Genomic DNA, 24,456 nt, shown 5'->3' with positions numbered 1-24,456 from the left:
GGGCGGCGCCGCGCACGCCCCTGCCCTCCTCGGAGGCCCCCTGACAGCCAGGTCCCGAGGTGCCCGCGGTGCTGCCGGCGTCTTAGCCGAGAAGAGAAAGAGTCCGGCACCGGCGGCGCTCACCGCAGCGCGGCTCCGGTGGGCGACCGAGCGGTGGGTCCTGCGGAAGGCGGCTCGCCCCTCTCCTCGCAGCGGTGGCCCGGCGGCAGTGCGCGGCGACGGGACAGGCGCGGCGGGGACAGCCCCGGCAGGCGGCGGAGCGCGGCTGGCTGCGAAGGGAGCTGCATAAGATGGCGGCGGCGGGAGCCGAGGCGGCTGCGGTGGCGGCGGAGGAGGAGGAGAAGGAGAAGGAGAAGCGGCTGCCGGAGGGCGACCCCGAATCGGGAGGCGACTCAGAGGATGAGGGTGACTCGGACTCGTCTGGTGACGGTGAAGATGAGGAGAAGGAGAATGAGGCCGAGATCCAGCGGCTGGAGGAGCAGGTGGGGCCCGCCTGGGCCGGCGGCGGCGTGGGGAGGGGGCGGTGGGGCAGCACCGCGGCCTCTGCCCAGTCCCGGCCGCTGGCCCAGGGCAAGCGGTGTTGGAGGCCGGGCACTGCGCCTGTGGCCCGCCCGTGGTGCTACGAGAGATGCGCCGGCCCCGGGCGCTCCGCGGGAGCGGCCCCGGGGCTGTGGGGAGGGCTCGGCCCGGGGAACCGAGGCCTCCCCTCCGGGAAAACTCGGAGTGGGGCGAGACCCGGCCTTCGTGGGGTCTTCCTTTTTGAGACTGCGTGCTGAGTGGTCGCGACAGTATTGGAGAAAAATCCATGGCTGCTTGTGTATTTTGATGCTGGGAACTGTCAAGATGTGAATGTTTGGAGTCTGAAGTGGAAACTAGGCGTTTTGGGGTTTTTTGAGAGGGAAATTAGAGAGGAGAGCCCTAGTGGGCAGTTTGTACTCATCGAAAAAAGCTTTGCTAGCTCTCTGGGGTTTTTTTTGTTGCCTATGAAGAAATTAAAACACGTTTGGTTCTGTTGAAGAAGGCTTTCTTCATTTTGCACTCCTGGGTCTGTTTCTGCAGCTGGTAGCTGCTGTACTCCTGGTGCTGGTATTTACACGGCTGAGCAGTAATCTTGAGAGCTTGGAGCTGTAGGCTAAGCTCTAAGCTTAACTTTAAAGCTCTGTTAAACTTGGAAGCATTTTTTATAAATGTCTGCTTGTGACCCGAAAGCATCTTGCAAACAGTAGTGAAGTTTGGTGCAACTCTGTGCAGGAAGGTGGGTGTTGTCTTGGCTATGTGAAGACATGACGAGATTTGTATGCCCCAAAAGACAGTATGATGTCCTGTTCTGCTGAATGTTTTCTGATTTCTTCATGTCTGTTGCTCAACAGTGCTTCTTAAAAATAATTATTTTTTTTAAAGCTTTCCATCAATGCTTTTGACTATAACTGTCACTTGGATCTGATAAAGCTGCTGCGCCAGGAGGGAGAGTTGGTAAAGCTCAGAAGAGCTCGTCAGAAGATGAGTGAACTCTTTCCACTTACTGAAGGTACAGAGCATCTTCTGCTCATGTTGCAACCAATACTGCTTAAGCATTATCCATGTAAAATACCGTTGTTTCAGTAGTGAAATAATGTGTTTGTGCCAGGCTTTAACAACATTGTTTGAGTCCAGAGAAACCTAAAAGAACAGATCTGGGACTTTTTAAACTCTGAACGCTGCTGCTGTTAATGGCCAGCATTGAGCTTGGCCTCTGGCAGGCGCAGCGTAGCGAGCCTGTTGCAGGAATTCGAGTTCTTGCCCCTTGCAGCTGGGCTGTCCTGCCCTGTCCTCTGCCAGAGGCTGCTGCAGTAGAGTGGAACTGGCATGGGGGGGGGTGTTTGTGTGTGCCCAGCTACTCCGGTCACTGGTCTGTCCGTCTGTTAGCTGGGGGTGTTACTGCTAGGATGCAACCTGCTGTAGCCTGGGGACAGGCATATGTTTGTTTTTGCTGCGGGGCTGATAACATACAGCTGTGGGATGGCAGCACTGAAAGGGCTTCAGTCACTTACTCAGTGAATGTGACTCAGAGCCCAGACAAACTCCTGCCAAAAGTTAAATTTCGCAGGCAAGCAGCAAAAAATATGATGTTGGTGGAAATTGCAGGTAGCCCTCAAAGTGGGTGTTTCTTTTTTATTCATAACACAGAAGCAATGTAAATATTGCAGAGGCTGTTCGGCCAGTGTGCTTTTTTAGCCTTGGCAAGGGAAGGTTTCCTTCTATGCATGTGGAAACTTGCAGCTTCTAAAGCCGTTTACTGTTTGTTGTAAAAGTGTGAGGAAAGGTGTACCTCTGGATGCCTCTTTGGTTACTGGTGTGTACTGGTCCTCTGTCCACGGTCCTGATAAATTGCTGCTTGCAACTTCTTCTCTCGTTAAATAGAAGTGCGCTTGTTTATTACTAATTTGAAAAGGCCTCTAACAAACTTTTCTTTTAATTGTGAGTAGTTGTGGAGGCTAAAATTGCTCTCTTCTCCCTCCTTGGCTCTCTCCCCATTTTTAAGTCCGTTACTAAAAACTCTCATAAAAAATTCAACAAGTGGATTTAACTTACTTTTTCTGAACATTGGTGATGTATTCCAAACTTCTTCCTTTCAGAAATTTGGCTGGACTGGTTGAAGGATGAGATAAAAATGGCTTCTGAAAGCTCTGAGCGAGAGAAAGTTTATGAGCTCTTTGAGAGAGCTGTGAAAGACTACATCTGTAAGTTGTTAATATATGCTGTAAAATGTTTTGTGTTGCATTCAGATTATGGCTTTCTTTTTCTAGGAAAGTTTCTTCCTTCTGTTATAATGCAGAAATTGGGTCAAAAATATTAGTCTGAAGCAATCCTCAGTTTTTCTGAAGCATTGGAGTTAAAGGCCATTCAAAGGCAATGCTTTAAGTATTATTGCAGTCTTTAAGATCTTCTAAACAAATATTGTAAACAAGTTTTAAATGCATGTTTTGCACTTCTCTAATTTCTAAAAGAAGCAGGCATTGCGCTCGCTTACGGAATGCTTTCTCCGTTACCCATTATGGCTTAAAACTTTTAGCTTAAAGCACTGAGTAATTTTGGGTGTTGTGGTGAAGTGCTGAAAACACAAAGCCTGAAGGAGCAGAGAGGGCTTGGTAGCATTGAGGCAAAACAAAATGTCACGTTACAGCACCGGCATAGTTGGCCTCACAGAGGTGATTGTTCAGGAAGAAGGAATGGAGAGGTGGAGAACTGAGAGGGAACTGAGCAGATCCTCTGGATCTGCTGGATTGGGGTTTGGAAAGACAAGTTCTGGAGCCTGAGATGTGCAATCTGGCATCCGTTGGTTGGATAGTCTCTGCTGGGGGTCCCTGAACCTAATTTGCTCAGATACTGCTATTGGTGGGAGAGGTGCCAGGCAGCTAACGCTCTTCTAGCAAACCCTCCTCCTTCGTAGTTACGCTGCTGAAGTAGTTGCTGAACAGGCAAGTACAGGAGCCTGGAAAGAGAAGAAGGACCTACTTTAATCTGAGTTCTGTAGGACCGCGACAGCTTTGTGGTCCCAGCTCTGCCCATGTGCTCAAGAAAAGTCAAGTTGCTGTTAGGGGGGGTCTTGATGCATCTCTGATGCAGCCTGTGTACCAGAGGTGGCATACGGGAGTCGGTCTGTGTCAGGAATGGCCACAAGAGTGACTTCTTTCAGAAGACAATTGTAGTAGCTGGTACTGAACCAAGAGCATAGAATAAAATATTTTAATTTTTCTTTGCTCCCCTGGATGGTAAAGAAAATTGGTGTGTGTTCATCTATTTGTGGGTGTTCGGGAAGCAGAGAGATGCCTTTTTTATCTTTGAGGGGATTAGGTCATCTATTTCTCATAACTTTGTTTAGGTCCTGAAATCTGGTTGGAGTATGCCCAGTATTCAATTGGTGGCATTGGTCAGGAAGGAGGAATTGAGAAAGTTCGCTCAATATTTGAGAGAGCGCTAACTGCGGTTGGACTGCATGTGACAAAAGGAACAGCTTTATGGGAAGCATACCGCGAGTTTGAGAATGCCATACTGGAAACGGCACAGGTAAGGCCGGTCTCCTGGGCTCTTGCGAGAAACAAGTTGCCGTGTAGTTTCTGAAGTCATCTTGTGCTGCCCCCTCATCAGTCTGTTCTGAGAAAAGAGGTTGTAATGGCACTCAGTTGCTTCTTTTCAGCTGTAGAAACTGACCCTTTGGTCTAGGAAAAACATTCGGTGTATTTAGTTGATGTAGTAATGGATTTGTGTTTAAATAAGATCATAAAATCTCATATCCAGGAGCAAAGTTTCACGCTGCTTCTTTAGCTTGAACTGATAAGAATAGCTTTAAATTGAGTAGCTTCATTATGAAACAATGTTCCTGCCAGCAAATATTTTTGCACATAGTCAATCATGTTTGTATTTCTAGACTGTTTTCTACTTCAGCTTTTAACTCATTCATTATTTCAACCTTTTTGTGACTTTGGGATGATAGTATGTTATCCCTGGAACATACTGTTTGACATCTGCAAAAGTACCTTTGCAAGATGGCCAGAATGTGAATATTTCTATTTTTTTTTTGTCACTAAGATATGGAAGTTAAAAGATGTCCCTGCCCATAGTGGGGGAGGGGGTGGAACTAGATCATCTTTAAATGTCCCTTCCAACCCAAACCATTCTATGAAACGCCCTAACAAAGGAGTAATGGGAGAACACCCTTTCATCCACAAACAGAAAGCAAGCTGGAAGTTTTAAATCATCTGTGCATGCACCAGGGATTTATTGAAAAAACTATTTGGCAGCCCAGTGGGGTTTGTGAAATGGCATGATAGCATGCGGCTTACTTTTTTTCAGGTTATCACTTCCCTATGCATATGTCAGCTTTTGGTGAGGAATGCTTTTCACATTCATCCAGCTTCTGAGTCTAGCAGCTTCCAAGTTTTAGCTTTCACAGCAGCAACCTGAAATACAAGTTGGCTGTGTCTATTCTTCGAGGATCATGTAGTCATTTGGAGCCCAGACCCCCAACCCATAAACAATACCCCACCATGTTCATCAGCTCAGGCTTGAGGGAACTGATTAAATTTCAGTCCTTTTGTTTGTAGCCAGCTCCTGGCAGCGTTCCGTCGCCTGAGCAGCAGCAGATGCTCTGCAGCCAGCTTGAGAAGATCCACACGCTGTTCAGGCGCCAGCTGGGGATCCCACTGTTAGGTAAGAACCAGTGCGCTGGGAGAGATGGCATAGATAAGCTGTGTTACGGCGATCCAGGCATTAGTCATGATTATTCTTTTGGTAGAGCCACACAAACTGCAGCTGTAGTATTTGTGAATTCTTTGTTCCATGACATTTGCCTGTCTTTAGGGCCTCTTGAATGATGCACAGATCCCTTTTGTTCAGAAATATTCTTACTCATTAAAACTTGGTTTTTCTGTTTCTTCAGTGCATAATTTCAGGCTATTTAAAGTACAAGTGATGAGCACAAAACATGACCATTAGGGACTAGGAATTCAGCTGTGATGATCACTACATAAGAACCTTGCTTGGTAGGGAACAGTACACGCTGACAGCTGGACTGTCAGAATTCTACCGTATCTGCTTCGTTCTTTGAATGCCTTGAGTCCCTTTTCTTGTGGCTTTGCTTATAGGAGAAAGTTACGCACAGTTCTTTGACTTCTTCGTTTGCATGTTGAAAGAATTTGGGTTGGTCTCTTTTCTTTAAAGCCTTGGGAAAATCTTGCCGCTTTGGTTTTCTAAATCAAAATCAGTAGCTTTAATATAACTTGTCCTGAGATTGTGTTGTAGTGCATTGTATAAGATGAAATGTCTGAACCCTGTAAGCATGCGGTAGTGTGACAGTTAAGATACAAAAGTGTAAACAGAAATACAAATATGTTAGAATAAAATATAGGTTGAATGTTGACTATTTAGCCCAATAAGTTATTGATGGGGTTTCATGTCTATTTTAATAGATATGGAGGCTTCATATGCTGAATATGAGGAATGGTCAGAAGATCCAATACCAGAACCAGTAATAAAGAATTACAAAAAAGCTCTACAACAATTGGAGAAGTGTAAACCGTATGAAGAGGCACTGGTAATGCTGTTACTTATACCTTGCTTTAAAACTAAAAGTTAATTTCTTGGGGGTGATTTTTTTTTTTTTCCAAATTTTTGTTATTTTTCTAGTCACAAAGATAAAGCAGCTGTGTATTGGTAGGTGACTCTTTCAGCTGCGAGCAAAGTGAGACAAGAAGCCTCACAACTGGGTATACTGGAAACTATTGAATCTATTGACTGTGTCAGGCCACCCTAAGGTGCACATGAGTGCTCTGGCCATTCATGCCAGCATTGACAAGCACGCTGGGCTAAAAGGAATAAAAAGTAGGGATCTGAATGGCTTCAGAACCAGGATGGTGTTTTTGAGATATGTGAAAATCAAAAGCTGTTGATATTTAGAGGCCAAGCTCTTGTGTGAAATTTTGCATGAGACCTACTCTGAATGACAATTGAACTGTTTGAATTGTGCTTTGTTGAGAAGATTTTAATTTTTTTTGTATCTCTGTTTTATAGCTGGGTGCTGAAACACCAAAACTAGCAGAATATCAAGCTTACATTGATTTTGAAATGAAAGCAGGTGATCCAGCTCGCATTCAGTTGATCTATGAGAGGGCTTTGGCTGAGAACTGCCTCGTGCCAGATCTTTGGGCACGTTACAATCAGTATTTGGTAAGGAAAAAACCCAGGTGTCTGCGGTTCTATTTTCCTGGTTTTTTTTGATCTTAGTGGCTGATAGATGAACGACCAGTAAGTTCTACCTCAGTCCTGTCCATTCATCTTTAAATTTTTCAGAAACTGATTTTCACCTCGCCTTTTGGTTTCTTCCTGTTTTCAGTGGTGTGTTTGTTGATCAAGTGAGCATTTGCTCACTTTTTCCTCCAGTTGTGTATTTTCTCTGCAGAATTAAACTGAGCGTGGGCATCGAGGCTTGCGCTGTCTGGCAAAGAGTTGACTAGTGTAACCAGCTGTACTGTAAGGCCTGGCGTTGTCTCTGGTAGCTAGTCATCCTAGAGGCATTGCTTCTGAGGATGCCCCTCCTTTTCTTCTAGCTTTGGTAGGCAACACAGTTCAGTGCTGTCTGAATCACTGGGGGGCCTGCCTCTCCTTCAGGAGACACAGATAAATTAATGACAGTGCTTGTTTGAGGGCTGCCAGTGCTCTCCTGAATATTTTACAGTGGAGAACAAAGAATTAATTTACCAACAAGCCAAAGCAAACCCAGATGTTTAGTCTGTATTTCCATGTGGGCTAGTTAGTGCACTTCGAAAATTGTATCGAACTTGAGAGGCGGGGTTTTCATGTGGATAGAAGGTTGGTCTATTAAGAGATCAGTGTAACTCACTACAGGAGGCTTATCTATGATCTGGGCTAGGTGAGGGATGGATTGAGAACTGGCTGAATGGCAGAGCTCAGAGGGCTGTGATCAGTGGCGCACAGTCTAGTGGGAGGCCTGTAGCTAGCGGGGTTCCTCAGGGGTCAGTTCCGGGTCCAGTCTTGTTCAGCTTACTCATTGATGACCTGGATGAAGGGACAGAGTGTACCCTCAGCAAGTTTGCTGATGATACAAAACTGGGAGGAGTGGCTGATCTGCCAGAAGGCTGTGCTGCCATTCAGTGAGACCTGGACAGGCCGGAGAGCTGGGCGGAGAGGAACCTAATGGAGTTCAACAAAGGCAAGCGTAGGGTCCTGCACCTAGGGAGGAATAACCCCACGCACCGGTACAGGTTAGGGGCTGACCTGCTGGAAGGCAGCTCTGCGGAGAAGGACTTGGGAGTCCTGGTGGACATCAAGCTAGCCATGAGCCAGCAACGTGCCCTTGCGGCCAAGAAGGCCAACGGTATCCTGGGGTGCAGTAGGAAGAGCGTGGCCAGCAGGTCGAGGGAGGTTCTCCTCCCCCTCTACTTTGCCCTGGTGAGGCCCCGTCTGGAGTACTGTGTCCCATTCTGGGCTCCCCAGTTCAAGACAGACAAGGAACTACTGGGGAGAGTCCAGCGGAGGGCTACAAAGATGGTTAGGGGACTGGAGTGTCTCTCTTATGAGGAAAGGCTGAGAGCTGGGTCTGTTTAGCCTGGAGAAGAGGAGACTGAGGGGGATCTTATCAACGCTTACACGTATCTTAAGGGCGGGTGTCAGGAGGATGGGGCCAAGGCTCTTTTCAGTGGTGCCCAGCAACAGGATAAGGGGCAACGAGCACAAACCAAAACACAGGAAGTTCCATCTGAATATGAGGAAAAATCTCTTTACTTTGAGGGTGACAATGCACTGGACCAGGCTGCCCAGAGAGGAGGTGGAGTCTCCTTCTCTGGAGGTACTCAAAACCTGCCTGGACGTGATCCTGTACAGCCTGCTCTAGGTGAACCTGCTTTAGCGGGGGGTTGGACTAGATGATCTCCAGAGGTCCCTTCCAACCCCAACCATTCTGTGATTCTGTGATCTAGGCTGAGTTGCTCCGTCATGTCTTGATCTTATCAGCTTGAGACAGCAGGTTGCAGGTGGAACAGTGCCTTGCTCCCTTGAGTAGGCTGTGTGTGCACCCTCTTTCTTGTATCCTTTCCTCCCTTTTTCTAAACATGCTAAGAACAGCTGGGAGTTTACTCGGTGTCTTAATTATATTTCGCTCATTGGCAGAAAATACCGAACTGGCTTGTTTAGAAGCAGACAGTTAGGTATTGCAGACTGAATATGGCATGGAGTTCTTGTTTGTGTTGCTCCTGAGCATATCCTTTCTGTTTTGAAGGTGTTCACTGGGTTTTTAGGACTAGAGAATTTAAAATACCTGTCTTTTCTTAGTTTTTCAAATATAAAATGGAAGTACTGTTTTAAGGTGTTGGCTCTTTATAAGCTGGTATGTCTGAGATGGACTCTCTGGCTAATAGGAACTGAAAACTTTGTTTTATGATTATTTCAGGACCGGCAGCTGAAAGTGAAGGAGTTGGTCTTGTCCGCTCACGACCGTGCTGTTAGGAACTGTCCCTGGACAGTTGGCCTGTGGATTCGATACCTTTTGGCAATGGAGAGGCACAGAGTTGATCACGGCATTATTTCTGGTAAAGAAAGTCCATCTCAGCAAGACTTCCTTACGCTACAGAACTGCTCTCTGCGTTCTGAATAATGTGTGACAAACGGCGACCTGTAGGACGCTGTAGGATTTGTTTTCATCCTGCCGCAACAGTCTTAAAGCTGAGGAAATGTACAGTCGCGTGCTTCTAGGGCAAAGCTGCTTTTGTTGAGCAGCTTCAATTCTGAGCGAGCAATTTACTTCAACTTTGCATGAACGTTACTGAATTAAACTGGCTTTTACATTTGTTTCCTAAACCAATTTAGCATATGTAGGATTTCTTATATTTTCCTGTCTTCCTAGAAATGTAAGTTATATATACTTTGTGCTATATGCTGTAGCTTGCTAATTTTGTCAATATTTGAAAATATTTGTTTGTGTGAGTGTGTTTTCCCTGTTTCTTTCAGAAATGTTTGAAAAAGCTCTGAATGCAGGTTTTATTCAGGCAACAGACTACGTAGAAATCTGGCAGGCATATCTTGATTACCTGAGAAGAAGGGTGGATTTTACACAAGGTATATATGATATATGTGTGAATAAATATTTAAACTGTTTTCTATGTACCTCTCTGAAACAGTGGTATTACTTTTTAAAAAATTTAACAGTAGTTTCATATCTTTCACCAAAATTACTTTCTGGCCAGTTAGTGTCTATAAAATATATGAACTTGGTTGGTTTAAAGCAGCTCCTTGCTGACAGAATAGATTGTGCTGTTGCGAAAACGCCCTGCCTTATATTTTAGGTACTTGATGGTTTTTTATTATGCATGTAGTGAGTTTTACTAAAGTAATAAACTTTGGCTCCCCCCTCCCCCCCAATAAAATTGTGGGTGTTAAGGAAGAGGTTTTAGTGGATGGGAGATGAAAACTAAATTATTATTTTAAGGCAATTCTTCTTTTTCTAAAGACTCAAGTAAAGAACTAGAAGAGCTGCGGTCTGCATTTGCACGTGCTGTGGAATATTTGAAACAAGAAGTAGAAGAGCGTAAGTTAAATCATCCAATATATTGTTGTTCAAAGTAATTTTATAAGACTAGTTCTCCACACAGTGTTTAACTTGTCTTCAAGTGGCTTGAATGTTTTAAGAAAGCTACAGATAAACATTTTATCTACAATGTAGAACTTGTTTAATAAACACTTTATTTCCAAGAGCCATTCACAAACAGTATGTATTTTTATTCCCAGGATTCAGTGAAAGTGGAGATCCATCCTGCACCATCATGCAGAACTGGGCAAGAGTTGAGGTGATGTTTCTGCCTGTTGTATTTAAATTGCTAGACTAGAGGAAGTTGATTGTTTTAACATTCCAAGCACAGAATGCAATCCTCTTGTACTTTGGCATTTTGTCTGGGTAACTTCAATGAGTAAATCTTTCTTCTTCCACTCCTGTGTCTGGACTGGTCAAGCACATAGTGTCACTTCAGGCTTGAAGCGTGACATCCCAGGAAAGAAACAGCATTCTCTTTGAGAAAGTTGTCAGGACTGCTAGCATGTTTATACTGCTGTGACTGCAGTGCGGTACAGAGATCTGTGAGCAGCTTGGTTAGCAGGCTAGCCACAGTGGCTTGGAATTGAACACTAAGTCGGTAAACTGCCTTGAATCCTGCCTAATTTAGTGCTGCCTACACTAACTAGTTTCAAACCAGTACAGGTATCAATGTGCTGGTGCAATCACTGCCTGCGAGCAGATGTTTTATTTTCCTTCCTTTGCCACAGGCTCATACAAATCAGGATAAGTCATGTTACTTCTGTGCTATAATTTCTCTGGGCGTAATGCATGGGATGGCTTGCCGAAGTCTCGGGCATTGTAATCCTGAACAATGTGGGCCTGAATCTGAATTAATTACTTTCGCTTTCTGTCCACTTAGTGGAGGGAGAAAGTAGGTACATCCAGGTGTGATTCAGCTTATGCTAAAGCAGTTGTAGTAAGTCGGCTGTCTAGTGTACTCGGGTACCTCTACAGTTAGATCAGGGGAATCCCACCTGGGTGTCTTAATTCATTTCCCCTCTTTGCCTGCTCCCTTTCCTAAGCACTTCTTTTAGACTGAGAACTGGGTTTGTGTTTAAATGCTCTATTAGGTACACTCATGAATAATGACAAAAGGAAAAATTCAGAAGCAACTATCTAATTTTTTTATAATGACCAAAATGAAATGTATGCGGGAGCCAGAAACCAAGGCTGATGTAACAGGTAGGCAGGGAAGAAGTATTCAGTAGTAGGATTGCATTAGGTGTTCACTTTGATCGCTCTAAGGAGCAGATGTATCTGCCTGGTCTGTGTGCATCATCTGTGGTGTTTTTGTGGTTTGGGGGGTGAGGGGAGGCAGGGGGGGTAATGGTGTTGAGCAAATGATCCTAAATTATACTGAGTGCTTTGGGTGCTCTGTTTCAGGCCCGCTTATGTAACAACATGCAGAAAGCCAGAGAACTCTGGGACAACATTATGACTAAAGGAAATGCCAAATATGCTAACATGTGGCTGGAGTATTATAACCTAGAAAGGTAAGCGCTTGGCTGGTGGGAAGAGTTAATTAACTTTTTAGTTCCCTCATCGGAGTGAGACAAGACTTAGATGCTTAGCATGGATGTACTTCATATGGGTTTATAATACGCTTTTGAGGTTCTTACAGCAGCTCTGCAGTATATTTCAGAAGTATTACAGAACAATGTGTAGTGCGAGCTCGATGGGGAAGGAGGGAAAACATATGCGTAGACTGTAGTTAACCGTCCTGTCTTGTAATCTGGATGTGGAGGATTGGCTCCTTACTGCCACGGTTTCCCTACTGCAGAGCCCATGGTGATACTCAGCACTGCAGGAAGGCCTTGCATCGGGCTGTGCAGTGCACAAGTGACTATCCAGAGCACGTCTGTGAGGTGCTGCTCACGCTGGAGAGAATAGAAGGTAACTAACTGCACGTCGTCTCGTTTTACCCAGTCTAGTTAATGTACAATGATACAGAGTGAATTTTGATTTAGTGTTTTGTGTTCTGGTGAAGGTGTATTTTCTTTGCACTACTGTATAATACACAAGCAGTTCTTCTTACTTCTTTTCTGGCCTGACTTGGCACCTGCTGAAATTACTGGGTTTTTCCATGCCTTTTTGGAGTGTCGTATTATAAATGACAGGTTTCTGCTCTGCTTGGTTTTTGTTTTCTTTTTCTTTGAAGGCTACTCGCTATATTTAGCATTTTCATGTGTAATGGTTAATATTAAGAGCAAGTTCCATGAACTCATTGACTCTTACTCTTCTGGAATTGTATTTTCAAATTATGAGAAAACTAAATACGAGGCTTTCTTTTTTTATCCTTTAGGAACGTTGGAAGACTGGGATGCAGCTGTTCAAAAGACAGAAAACAGATTAGCTCGAGTTAATGAACAAAGAGCAAAGGTCAGAACTTCTGTGAACTACCTGAGCAGTTTATAGGAGATACCTATATTAAGGTCATGCTTGTCTGAATGTCAGATTTCTACTGTTGGTTCCCATAGACAAGCCTGAATTGTTTTAAAGCCTCAGAACTATTGATTTTAGTTTAAAACTGTGGTTAATTTCTTCTGATGCTTTTAATCTTTTACCTTTTGACCCTTGGATGGATACAAGAGTAACATGCACTCCAGGAAAGCTATAAGAGCAAAAAAAATTGAGATGGGCTTTAAATGATGGTCTCATTAGTGCTGTGTTTCATGGAGCATAGGAGAAAACTCTCCAGGTTCAGCACTCTAGAAAATAAGCGTATAAGAATGCTCTGTGATCTACAGTCACTAGAAAAAAAAAAAACCTTCCCTATTTGTAGGCTGCTGAGAAAGAAGCTGCTCTGGCAAAGCAAGAGGAGGAGAAAGCTGAACAACGAAAGCAGGCTCGGGCAGAAAAGAAAGCTTCCAAAAAGGCTAAAAAAGCCCGGATTGGAGACAAGCGCAAAGCAGATGATGATGATGAGGGTGAATGGGGACAAGAAGAAGAAGGTAAAAAAAACCCAAAAACCCCCTGAAACTTCGGACCTCTGGCAACAGGGTTATCAGTTGCCTCCATTCAGTTGGAGGCAGATGACGAAGTGCCATCACTGGTGTCTTCAGACCTGCTGTCTGTTCATGGTCTCTCTTAGGAGATCTTTGTGGTAGTGAAATGAAAGCAAGACTAAATGGTTCTGATCAACAGAAGTATATGTTTGTAAGAACTTCTGTAATTTTTTTAGGTTTTTCTTATTTCAGAGAAGTAGTGATTTTATTTTTCTTCTTTGTTTAAAATAAAAATGTCATTTTCCTGACTCATCCAATGACACTGAAGCATGTGTCTAAATTGGGTTGTTCAGTATTGTAGCAGTCTCTTGGAAGGTGGTAGCAGAAGATTTTAATAGATTGCTGCCCTGGGAGTTTTGGGAGCTTTTACATTTTTGTGTTTCTTACTTTAAAAAAAAAAAAAAATCCCATTAGACAAAGAGAATGAACATGAATCAGTAGTTGTAACTGACAGAAAAAGGGGAAAAATAGCCCTGTTGCTTTCATCTAAATACTTGCTGTCTTAGTCAAATAATCTGTTGTTACTCATTCTTAAAAACCTGAGGGAGACGTTTATTTTGTGTCTTTAAGACCTGTCATTGTATTTGTGGTTTCACATGCTATTTCCAAACTCCATAGTCATAATGGAGGACAGCTTAATTTCAATGGTGGGTGAAATAGTATAATTTTTTTCTAGTAAGGCTTTCAATTTCGTTATTTAGCAGAGCAGCCCAGCAAGAGACACAAGGGAGATGGTGATGGCGTACTTCCTGAAGAAGACATGGAGGTAGAAACCGGGCTGTTTGGAAGAAGTGGACCTGAAAAGCCAGATCACCCAGCAAACCAAAAGGAAAAGGCATCTACCAGTCGAAAAGACATCCCCAAAGTTTTACATGACAGCAGTAAAGATAATGTCACAGTCTTTGTCAGCAACCTTTCCTACAACATGGCAGATCCTGAAGTGAAACTGAAAGAGCTCTTTGAGAGCTGTGGGGAGGTAGTGCAAATCCGTCCAGTGTTCAGCAACAAGGGGACTTTCCGGGGCTACTGCTACGTAGAATTCAAGGAAGAAAAATCTGCTCTCCAAGCTCTTGGCTTGGATCGTAAAGTTGTGGAGGGAAGACCAATGTTTGTTTCTCCATGTGTTGACAAGAACAAGAATCCAGACTTTAAGGTAAACTTTTATTCTTTCAAGTAACTGGTTGAACAGTGGGACTGTGTAGGAAAGCTGGCACAATATGTTGCTTCCAGAGGGCTTGCATCTAATGAATTCTTGTTGTGCTAGTTTGGAATGGTAATGTTATGTCTTAGCAGTAAAACTGTGTTCTGGGAGCTCTTGCATCTTATGGTACTTTGCCATAAACCAGGATCGACATTAGGAGATTTCTGCAAACCTTGGGTAAGCTGATCAGAGCAGCTTGTTAATGGTGTGAAGTACCCAGGTTCCTACTTGAGCATCTCAATCTGTAAAGTACTTTTTTGGTTGAGTCATACAGCTTTGGGCATTTATTACACAACCCACTCCTCGTTAATGGTCTGTACTAGATATCGCTTGTATAATCAGCCGTTTTCTGCATTACGGAGTTACTGTACAGAAAAACTTAATGGTTCAGATAATGACAACTGAGCAAGAAGACATTATCAATGGCCCTTCTCGTTGTGAAGGAGACATAGGTGTTTAGAAGCGTCTCAGTTCTTAGAACTACTTGCAAGTCCTTAGTGTATGCCTGCATGTTTCTATGCAAATCTCTTTCAAGATGCTGCTCATGCCTTGAAGGTGTTTTTGTATCACACAAATATGAAGTACTCTGATAAGCTTTTGGAGGTGTAATAGATTGAAATCCTTGGAGTCTCTGACTGGTTTGGTATCTAACGGCCTTTTTTTCATTTCTTCAGGTGTTCAGGTATAGCACTACCCTGGAGAAACATAAATTATTTATATCTGGTTTACCATTTTCCTGCACTAAGGAAGAGCTGGAAGATGTGTGTAAAGCACATGGGAATGTGAAAGACATTCGGCTGGTCACCAACCGAGCTGGGAAACCCAAGGTAGGCATCCTTAATGCACTCTTAATTTTAAGAAATCCTTCAGAAAGCAGCTCTTCATGAGGTTTGGATACAAAAAGTAAGCTTTGTATTTTAATGCAAAGCCAGGCTGGCAACTTTTAAAACCTGTAGGAATACTTGGATTTATACAGCCCAGTGTGCCTTTTTGCCAACAAATAAGAAGTAGGAGGGGAAGAGGAATTTTTCCAAAATACTTCTTAAATTGCACAAGAAGAATGTGTGATATAAACAGGATGGAGGGGAAGCAACACTTTCAGTATAGTAAAAACAGGCATTAGTAAGTCTGCAAAGAAAATTTGTTTTTAAAGTAACTGACTAGATAGGGTTCACCTGGTATAACTGAGTCCCCTCCTCCCTTTCTATAGTTTCTCGAGGCTATTGTTCATAACACCTGCTGCAATAATAGATTTGCCAGTGAGAAATGAGCCACCTCTCTCTGACAGGGCTCATTATTTCCGTCCTGGAATAAATGACTCCTTGTTAAATAAAAGACTCTAAACTAGCTGCTGCTCTGCCGAAATTCTACCTGACACCTCGGCCATGTCTGCATGTTGGGCACTTCTAACAGGTGCCATTCTGGTGATGAGGTGCATGTATTTTTAAAATGTATTTTCTAGCTCTTGGCAATATCTCAGGTACAGTTCCTGTTGCATGCATACCTTGTAACAAGTGCTCTCCATCTGTACCTCAAGTCTTGCAAGCCATGTTGTCAGCTTAGTTTGAGCTGGGATTCTGTCTAAACCACAAATAAATGTACTTTGAATGTTATAGAAAATCTGATGTGTTTCCTGTGAAACTGGATAATCCAAAAATACAGCTTAAGGGTTTGAATGGCATTTAAGAGAATAACAATAATAGAACTGGGAGGTAATGCCTCCTAACTCGTGTACTCGCTGTAGGAGCCTGCTGTAGCAGATGCCGGGGGTGCCCTTTTGTGCATTTGCTGGAAATAAGACCCCATTACTGACGGTGCACCAGCAGCAGTTAGCAGCTGGTTGCCAGCACGGTTCGCAGCTGTTACTTAGCGAAGTCAATGCGGATTCATTTCCTGCAAAGAATGCTTTTGTCACCAGTCCCTGTCCTCAGGGCAGCAATGCCCGTCTCTAAAGAGACACTGCGGGGCAGTTCTGTTAGAGCTGCTTAAGATGGGTATTGCTGCTCTTGAAACCAAGGTGGCCGCGATGGCCCTGTGCTAGCGGACTTGATTCCTTAGGTACGAGTTGTAGCTTAGTGAAGAATCACAGGAGAGAGTGTGTGGATCTTTCTGTTCTAGCTCCATAGATTGATTTATCTTTTCTTCCATTATGAATCCAAATCTGTCCAATACCAGATTCAGCCTGGATATATGCATAATATACGTTCAGAAGTGAAGACTTGCCACTGATGCAGTACTTCATGATATTTACTTTATTGGGATCTTGGTTTTCTTTTTTTTTTTTTAATATCTCTTCCACGAATTAGGGCATCATGAATGAGAGTCAAGAAATGCAGGTTGTAGATTTGTGGTGTTAAGAATTCTTTTAGCTAAAGAATACTGGGCCTCTTAGCCATGTTTAGGTCTGCTTTCTGTATGGTTTTGTTGTCAGTTGGCCAAATTATTAGCAAAAGCTGTCATGCAGAGAAGGAAGCACTAAAACTAATGTAGGTTACCCCTTTTCCTTACTTAGGGCCTGGCCTATGTGGAATATGAAAATGAAGCTCAGGCCTCGCAGGCTGTGCTGAAAATGGATGGCCTGACCGTTAAGGAACACGTCATCAAGGTGGCGATCAGTAACCCGCCTCTCCGAAAGCTGCCAGACAAGCCCGAGGCCGGCAGAGCCTCGCAATTTGCAGTACCACGGCAGGTTTATGGAGCGTAAGTATTGGCGAGGGAGACCGCTTGGCAACGCTTAAAAAGAAAACGCTGGGTTTCTTTATATGCTACAGTGTAGGAGTCTTGTCTAGAATACGAGAGAATGTTTAAAAGGTGCTGAACCATAAAAATTTGGGTTGCTGGATTGATGAGGAAAAGCAGGGGTTTTTTTTCTTCTGTACATTACCAATAGAAACAGGTCTGTAGTGACCGAGAGTATCAGGTGTTAGACATCCCGTTGGATCTGACGTTAGCACCTGAGCACTAATAACTTCCATGTCCTCTCCTTCTGGAGAACCAGCTGTTGTTCACAGTGAGCGTTAAGGTTGCTCTTTCATCTTTCAGAGTGCTCCTGCTGCTTAGCGTTGCGTTGGCGCCGTATTGTATGTGCCCTGTAGATAAACACGGAGCTTCGATTTCTGGGGACTGTCGGGCAGTTGTTTTCTGCGAGGACTTAGGTATACTGTTTCAAAGGGCACCCATTGAAAGCTTTGCACTACTTATTACTAAACAAATGACAGGAATAACATTTAAATGAGCGTTCCTCATAGTGAACAAAGTCCTTCTTGTTTCCCCAAGCTAAAACAATATGTTCAAAGAGCACTGGGATATTTTTAAATGTCACTTTTTGTTCTCCAGGCGAGGGAAGGGAAGGACACAGCTTTCAATGATGCCTCGTGCGTTGCAGCGCCAGAGTAATCCTGTGGCTAAGGCTGAGAATGGGATGGTCCAGAACTCACCAGCAACTTCATCCGAACCCCCTGAGGAGCCTAAAAAGATGTCCAATGCTGATTTTGCCAAGATGCTACTGAAAAAGTGAGCAAAAAGTCTGCAATCAGCGGGTCTGGTAAAATGTGAAATGCCTTTATGGAAGCCATGTTGTGTCCTTATGCTAGCAAGGAGAGAACGCCAGTCACAATCATGTGTAAATACTGTTCTGGACTACTGCATTCATCGAGATCAGTGTAGGATGGTACAAATCCAGTTTCTTCCTCTGTTTCTAAGAGCAATGAGTTATACTGTGTTCTGGTAAAATGGCGTTATATGATCCCTCATATTGAGGGTAACGAGGGAGGAAATCTTTCCTGTACAGGTTGGATGCCACATCAAGTTTTACGAATACTTTACAAATACTTCTTGTTCATTAACGAATGAGATGCAATGTGAAAGCCTAGGGATAACTTGGTCAAGCTCCACTGGTCAGTTCAGATTGTGATTGCAGTCATTCTCTCTGACAACAAACCCATTTTACACCCAAACACACACACACACAGGGACATTCATCTCCTTCCATTAAGAGTTAAATGGCAGATGCTAGTAACTTCACCACAATGGCCTATTTTAGTATTGGGAGAGTTTCTATACATATGTGTGTATATGTATATACACAAATATACATATATATGTATTCAGTTAACGTTCTGTTCGAGTTGACCTGTTTTTTATATTGTGTATTTGTAAAAGACATTCAAATTATTATTTTTAAGTGTCATGAGATAATAATTGGATCTGGTAATTTTTGTTTCCCATGAAAGCTGTACATGCTGTTGCTGAGGACCATTTTTATTTGGTTGTTTTTGGTAGCTAGCTCATAACGTCTTTTGCAGGTGGTTTCTGTATGGTTTTGTACAAATGTGAAGTGCAAGCTGATGTTTCTTGGTTTATTAAACTCAAGTTCTCAAAGGTTTTCTATAAATACTGTTGCTTTTGTTTAAATGTGGGTGTTGGAATTGCACTTATCCTATGGCAGCTGGGTAATACTGCTGTACCTCACCTCTCAGGTGCACTGGGATACACGGTGTCACTAACATACCTTTAAGTAGCTCATTCCATCTGGTATGAATATCCTGAAACCACTTCAGTAATCGCCTCAGACTTTAAAATAATCTGGTACGTGATCTTGGATAGAAATATTACTGCTTGTCAACTAAAACTGCTGCTAACTCTGGAAGTCAACACACGCAGGGGCTGAATGTGAGGGGGGACCCAGCACCAACTTCACTTGTACAACACGAGCACTGCTGCAAATAAACCCTGTTTTCAGCGCTTACATTCTGTGCTGATTTGACTTGGCTTTACTTCGATAGGATGAGTCCGCTTCGTAGCTTTGACCCACGTAACATCGGCAGCGTTCCTGTGGCTGCTGGGGTTGGACTTGCCGCTTCCGAGCCCTCCACAACGCCCCCCGCCGCAGCGCAGTCGTACGCAGCTGAGGCAGCCAGGATGCGTACCGTGTCACCTGCTGCTCCACGAACTGAGCTGTGACCGCTGCTTAGTTCATTACAGCGGAAAAGTGTTTTGAGAACAGCCTATTCCAAACAAAGACTTTAATATTAAAATAGTTTATTCATCTGTTACTAAAATAACAATTTTTTTTTTTTTCTTTCTCAGAGCTCTAAAGTGCAGATTTTATTTATATTCCCCTTGCCCTGGAAAAACAAGCACGCTTTGTAAGGACAGAACAACCTTCCTCATTTATTGTTTGCTTTCCCTGTCAGCAGTAATCGGTACATAAGCATGGAGCAGTGCTGTAGGATATACGTAACCCCCAGTCTTGTCCTATTGTCTGCTTGTATAAAACTTGTCCTAACTACCTGGTAGGTAAGAGAGAGTTAGAAGGGAAGAAACTTAACACTGGCCTGCGACAGTCTAACAGCTTATGCTGTTTTGCAAAGGGTTTAAGTTTAATAGCACTCTAAACTGGATTGAATCGAAGTTTTTCTGAACTTAGAGGTGTTGGGATCAATTATGCTGTTACACAGCTGGCAGGGAGGGGTGTAGGCAAGCTGCTCTTCTATGTTAGGCTACAGGTGCTTTTACCTTAAAAGCAGAGAGAAGGTTTGCTGCTTTGAATTGCACGGCAGCTCCCAGGTTCTACGCTAACTGCCGCTGCAGCACAAAAAGGCCTCGTGTGATTCTTAACACATTTATCACAGTAATAATGTGACCTAGTAATTAATTGTGAAAAGTTCTCTTGTGTAGATTGAAGGAACTTAAGTTGTGCTACACACAAGCAGCACAACTGATGAAGGTTGTCTTATGATTAAGTATAACAACCTTTGCAGAAGCAAGCTCTTCTCAAACCCTGAACTGAAAGGTAGGACAGCTGCAGCTTCCCGGGGACCCCGCTCGATGAGCGGGGTCTGAGGCAAGGCCTCGGGGCACTGCGGTAGTCCTTCTGTCTGAAGTACAGCAAAAGCACCTCGCAGTTCAGTGAAATAAGTCAGAGAGCGTTTCTTCTCTTGTTCCAGTCACGTCATCTGTAATCTTACACCAAATACTTCCCACTTGTACAAAACTCAGTCTGGGAAAAGCAACTGAAAGTAAATGTGCAAAGTGCTACTGCAAACAGGGAGGGGAGGGGAGAGATGCCTTTGCCGAACTGGCGTTCGGCCTCCTTCCTGATCAGCACTTGTACGACTGACGGGAAAGAGCCTGATGAACTGATCCGGGGGAGTGCTGTTACTGCAAGGGTTGTGCTTTGGGGGTTTTTTGAACAACAGGGAAGAGGTAACACAAAAGCTACAACTGAGTTAAGACTTTGTCTTGCCTAGCAGCTCCTTGACAAGGTGAGACCGTGCAGCTGACCCACTAGGTGAAGGGTTGTGATTGAAGCGGCTTCTCAAAGCTTAATTTTAAGGAGAAATTAAGTTCTACTTCAGCTTATTGAGCCCCTCTGACAACTCTCCCCACCTCCTTCCAGTAGCACAAGCAAGTTATAGTGCACAGTCAACATCAACAGTTCACATTTCAGCTTGGCATAATGTATATAAATAAATTATATTAATTTAATCAAATGTAAGACACTTTAAATAAATGAAATGCTAAAAGAGCGACACCTCCTGTCGAGTTATTTCCCAGCAGGAATACTGAGCGGCTTGGCGTGCTGTTCTCCCACGCGTACGCTGGCTCCTGAACGTCCCCAGCCCTCAAGTCTTGACGGGGATAGTTTGTTTGCAGCCAGCAGTGCTGCCGTCTGCTTCAGGTAAGCCCACAGAGTATTCTGTGGTGGCAATGAGCAACATGTCCAGAGTCGTCTCAGCACACTTGGCAATAAAGCGTATGAAAGGCCTCACGTCGCCCTCGTTGGCTACTTCTAAGACGTGATAATACTCGGCCCGCTGCTCCTTGCGGATCGTGATGGGCGGGTAGCCTGCCTGCATCAGTATGAGGTTCATTAACAGGCGCGAGGTCCTTCCGTTGCCGTCTACAAATGGATGGATGTAAACCAACTTGTAGTGGGCTAAGGCAGCAAATTCCACAGGGTGCAAGCTCATGGCGTCTTCCGAATTAATCCACTGCACGAACTCCTGCATCTGTTTCTCAACGTCCTGGGGATGCGGTGGTATGTGATGTCCCACAAACACCTGAGTAGTCCTGAACCGCCCGGCCTCTACCGGGTCGGCGTAGCCCAGCACTCTCCGGTGGATCTCCAAGATGTCACTGATGGTTACGGAGCCTATCCGCGATACCAGCGTGGTATTGACGTATTTCAAAGCTGCGTGCATGCCAATCACCTCATTTTGCTCCACTAAGCTTTTTCCAGGAACAGCGTATCTGGTCTCGATGATGTGTCGTATTTCTGACAGCGTCAGAGTGTTTCCTTCAATAGCAACCGTGTGGTAGATGTGGTGATAATAGGACTCCTCCATCACTCGGCGCAGGGCAGAGTTGCCTTTGGGGATCGCCATCACTTTTTTAACCTTGCTGTCAATAATGCTAAAATACCTCTGATCTATCTCTTCAACTAAAGGTAGCGTCCGGTCCCGATTGATCAAAGCCTTCTCGTTGCAGGGAGAAATGGTTAGAGCTTTGGAGTACAAATAGTCGGCTTGAAGAATGTCTTTTTCCTCTTCGGAAAAGATACCAAATTCATTCAGGGCATCCACATAATCGGGGTCCATTTTGAGGGCGTACACAAAGAGTTTGTGGGCTTTCTCCCGCTTTCCTTGGCGCTTCATTTCCAGGGCTTGGTTCAGAGCCGCTTTGGCTTCTAACTTCACTTCTGAAACGCAACAATAACAGTTAGATAACAGGGCAGTGAGTTTTACTGAAAACCTCTGGACACCGTCACTGTCCACCGATACAGAAATTAAATAAAGCCAGCCTACGAGAACTTTATTCCAGCCTTTGCCAGGCTACAAGCGCGGAGGCTTACGCCACGTTTACAGGCCGAGTACGCAGCAGCAGAGCTGTTCCCAGCAGGAAGCGTGGTGAGGCAGGATCTGTGAGCAGCACGGCTCAAGCTGGCCACAGGCATGTAGCCAGCCCGGCAAAACCTGCTTTGGCCACCAGGCTGCTTTTTGTTGGAGGACACAGAGCCTTAAATAGCATACTCTTGGCAATAACGGCAGTTCTCTTGCTAGAAGCACAGCCCACAGCTACTAACAGCACTTCTATCCCTTTTTTCACTGAACTCTCAAACATCTTCCCAGCAATAATAGCTTTAATGCTAACAAAGATACAGTGCTGGAATTGTAATGATGCCTTTGAATGTTTTCCAAATTAACGTCCTGGCCGATAAAGGCAACAACCGCAGCCTGTCACTGCCAGAAAGGCTGCTCTGTGGCAGCCAGGATTTCAGGATTAACGCCGTGTATCCCAGGTTACTGTGTATTAAAACACCACTCCGTATTCCTTTTACCTTAACAGAATTTACTAGTACCAAAAGCATGAGAAAAAAGTTTCGAGAGACAAAGCAGCGAGAGAACGCCAGCGCATCGCCCTTCTGCAGCGCAGGGCAATGGAATGCAGTCGGGCTGCTGCTGGCAGCCAGGCTGGCGATGGCGTGTCTGACCTCTGAGTCATCTACAGCTGACGTTAATTAGCAGTTGAGCAGTGAGAGTTGGTTATCGTTATGGGGTACAGGAGATCATCAGGTAGAGTATGGATCTCCAGATGTGAGTTGTTATACAGCAATGCAGCTGCCCACCCAGGGATGCTCTTACCTGGGGAGGCTTTGCCTTTCAGCACCAGCAGCTCCAGCCCGTTGGAGGTCACGCTCAGTCCGGTTGTTTGCCCTGTGTATCTGGTGACCCCCGAGGAGCCCGCGCCCAGTTTACTTTTCAGGAAGGAGAGTCCTTTCAGCACTGCGCGGCACTGGTCTTCCACAGCAGCCAGCGGGAGCAGCAGCATCACGAGCGAGCCCAGCAGGAGCGCGAGCACGGCCGCCCACCTGACGCGGACCCACAGGGTTATCCATTTCAACTCGGGATCTGTCGCCATAGACACGAGATTCATCCTGCTTCCAGCGCAGACACAAGGAACATCTCCTTTCCCGCTGCTCCCACCTGGGAACAGAAACAGCTTTAGCCAGAGCTCTGTGCCACGGGGCAGGCGTGGTGCTGGGGACGTGGCATCTGAGTGGACTTGAGCGTATGTGCTCTGGGTTTCAGTCACAGCTGTTAGGGGTTATCCCAGGCACCCGCCTTTCCCTGCCACCTCTAAGCACATCAGGGCAGGGCGCCTGCAGCGTTCAGCGTAAAAGATCCTTATGGGATCCGCTATACATTAATGCGACAGCAGCAGCACAAGGAGACATTGATGCCCATGGGCAGCGTGGGCACCGGGCTCTGCCAGCCGGCTCTGCAGGGATGAAGGAGCTCTGTCCCGCACGCCTATGGCACAGCCACCCAGCTCCCAGCCCCCTCCAGGCCTGCGACCCCCGAAGCCAGAGGCTCCGGCCTCCTGCGCGTCCTCCCGCTGTGGAAATCCCTCCCCAGACGCCCCCGGCCCCGCTTCCCCTTCAGCCGCCGCTGCTCCTCCGGCACCGCTCCCTCCCCAGGTCTCCTTCCCGCGGCCTGGCCCCCCTCACCCCAGCTCCTCGCCCCCGCCCCCGCCCCGGCCCGCAGCCCCCCCCCGGCCTCGGTCCCCCCTCAGGCCGGCACCTCCCCGCCACCGGGCCCGGCTCCCCCCAGCCTCCCCTCAGGCCGGGGTCCCCCTGACCCCACCAGCGCCTCGGGGCCCCCCCTGCCCCAGGTGCCCCCCTCACCCCGGGGTCCCCCCCCGGCCCGGGTCCCCCCATCACCTTTGCCGCCTCCCTGAGCCGCCGGCTACCGGCTACAGTAGCCCCGCCCTCTGGGACCCCGCCCTCCGCGCCCTGCCATTGGCTGAGCCGCCCCTCTTCCCCTTTTCTATTGGCGCTCACAGCGGACCCTTCTCTCCTATGTTCCGCCCCCCTTCCTGCCCTCGGCTTCCTGTGGCGTCTTCCGGGTAGCGCCACGCCCCCGACGGGGGAGAGGCTCGTGGAGGGTGAGAACTGGCGGGCACTCACGCCAATCATAGGAGAAATAGCCAATGAGAAGGGAAGGTGGAGGAGGGGCGGACTCCTAGGCGTTAAATAGCAGGTGGGCACGCCCCCTGTTGCCATGCGACGGCGGCGGCCTAGCGGGGAGCCGGCCGCCATCGCTCTCCTCAGGCCCGGGCCCGCCGCCGCCGTCGCTCCCCTCAGG

The 24,456-nt window shown here is 45.8% G+C and overlaps 2 protein-coding genes across 6 annotated transcripts; one reads left to right on the top strand and one right to left on the bottom strand.

The window, feature by feature from the left end:
* The first annotated feature begins 248 nt into the window (after window positions 1–248).
* Window positions 249–18,595, top strand: SART3 (spliceosome associated factor 3, U4/U6 recycling protein). Of its 4 annotated transcripts, none has more exons than XM_082324650.1 (19): window positions 249–482; window positions 1,402–1,528; window positions 2,616–2,720; window positions 3,863–4,047; window positions 5,085–5,190; window positions 5,949–6,073; window positions 6,550–6,705; window positions 8,945–9,083; window positions 9,502–9,609; window positions 10,001–10,078; window positions 10,279–10,337; window positions 11,486–11,595; window positions 11,847–11,995; window positions 12,405–12,481; window positions 12,885–13,053; window positions 13,812–14,260; window positions 14,983–15,135; window positions 16,821–17,008; window positions 17,645–18,595. In XM_082324650.1, the coding sequence occupies exons 1-19, from the start codon at window positions 291–293 to the stop codon at window positions 17,823–17,825; spliced, it is 2,856 nt and encodes a 951-aa protein (XP_082180776.1). In that variant the 5' UTR covers window positions 249–290; the 3' UTR covers window positions 17,826–18,595. The 4 variants fall into 4 exon arrangements, with proteins under 4 accessions (XP_082180776.1, XP_082180778.1, XP_082180775.1 ...); XM_082324652.1 differs by having other exon boundaries at window positions 251–482; window positions 11,883–11,995; window positions 17,645–18,557; XM_082324649.1 differs by having other exon boundaries at window positions 251–482; window positions 13,809–14,260; window positions 17,645–18,557.
* Window positions 18,566–24,119, bottom strand: FICD (FIC domain protein adenylyltransferase). Of its 2 annotated transcripts, none has more exons than XM_082324653.1 (3): window positions 24,033–24,119; window positions 22,954–23,295; window positions 18,566–22,010 (listed from the first exon to the last, which is right to left on the bottom strand). In XM_082324653.1, the coding sequence occupies exons 2-3, from the start codon at window positions 23,243–23,245 to the stop codon at window positions 20,935–20,937; spliced, it is 1,368 nt and encodes a 455-aa protein (XP_082180779.1). In that variant the 5' UTR covers window positions 23,246–23,295; window positions 24,033–24,119; the 3' UTR covers window positions 18,566–20,934. The 2 variants fall into 2 exon arrangements, with proteins under 2 accessions (XP_082180779.1, XP_082180780.1); XM_082324654.1 differs by having other exon boundaries at window positions 18,566–22,007.
* Window positions 24,120–24,456: the final 337 nt, after the last annotated feature.

Source organism: Platalea leucorodia (assembly GCF_965183815.1).
Source record: "Platalea leucorodia genome assembly, chromosome: 12".
In the NCBI taxonomy this organism is placed as follows: domain Eukaryota; kingdom Metazoa; phylum Chordata; class Aves; order Pelecaniformes; family Threskiornithidae; genus Platalea; species Platalea leucorodia.
This window is presented reverse-complemented; position numbering and strand designations above follow the sequence as displayed.

What these genes read in the sequence shown, in the direction of transcription:
- SART3 (XM_082324649.1), top strand. Translation starts at nt 291, where the DNA reads ATGGCGGCGGCGGGAGCCGAGGCGGCTGCGGTGGCGGCGGAGGAGGAG. An exon ending in TTAATGAACAAAGAGCAAAG is followed by an intron (nt 12,482 to 12,884) that starts GTCAGAACTTCT and finishes CCCTATTTGTAG; the next exon opens with GCTGCTGAGAAAGAAGCTGC. An exon ending in CCACGGCAGGTTTATGGAGC is followed by an intron (nt 17,009 to 17,644) that starts GTAAGTATTGGC and finishes TTTGTTCTCCAG; the next exon opens with GCGAGGGAAGGGAAGGACAC.
- FICD (XM_082324653.1), bottom strand. Translation starts at nt 23,245, where the DNA reads ATGAATCTCGTGTCTATGGCGACAGATCCCGAGTTGAAATGGATAACC. An exon ending in GAAAGGCAAAGCCTCCCCAG is followed by an intron (nt 22,011 to 22,953) that starts GTAAGAGCATCC and finishes GTTGCGTTTCAG; the next exon opens with AAGTGAAGTTAGAAGCCAAA.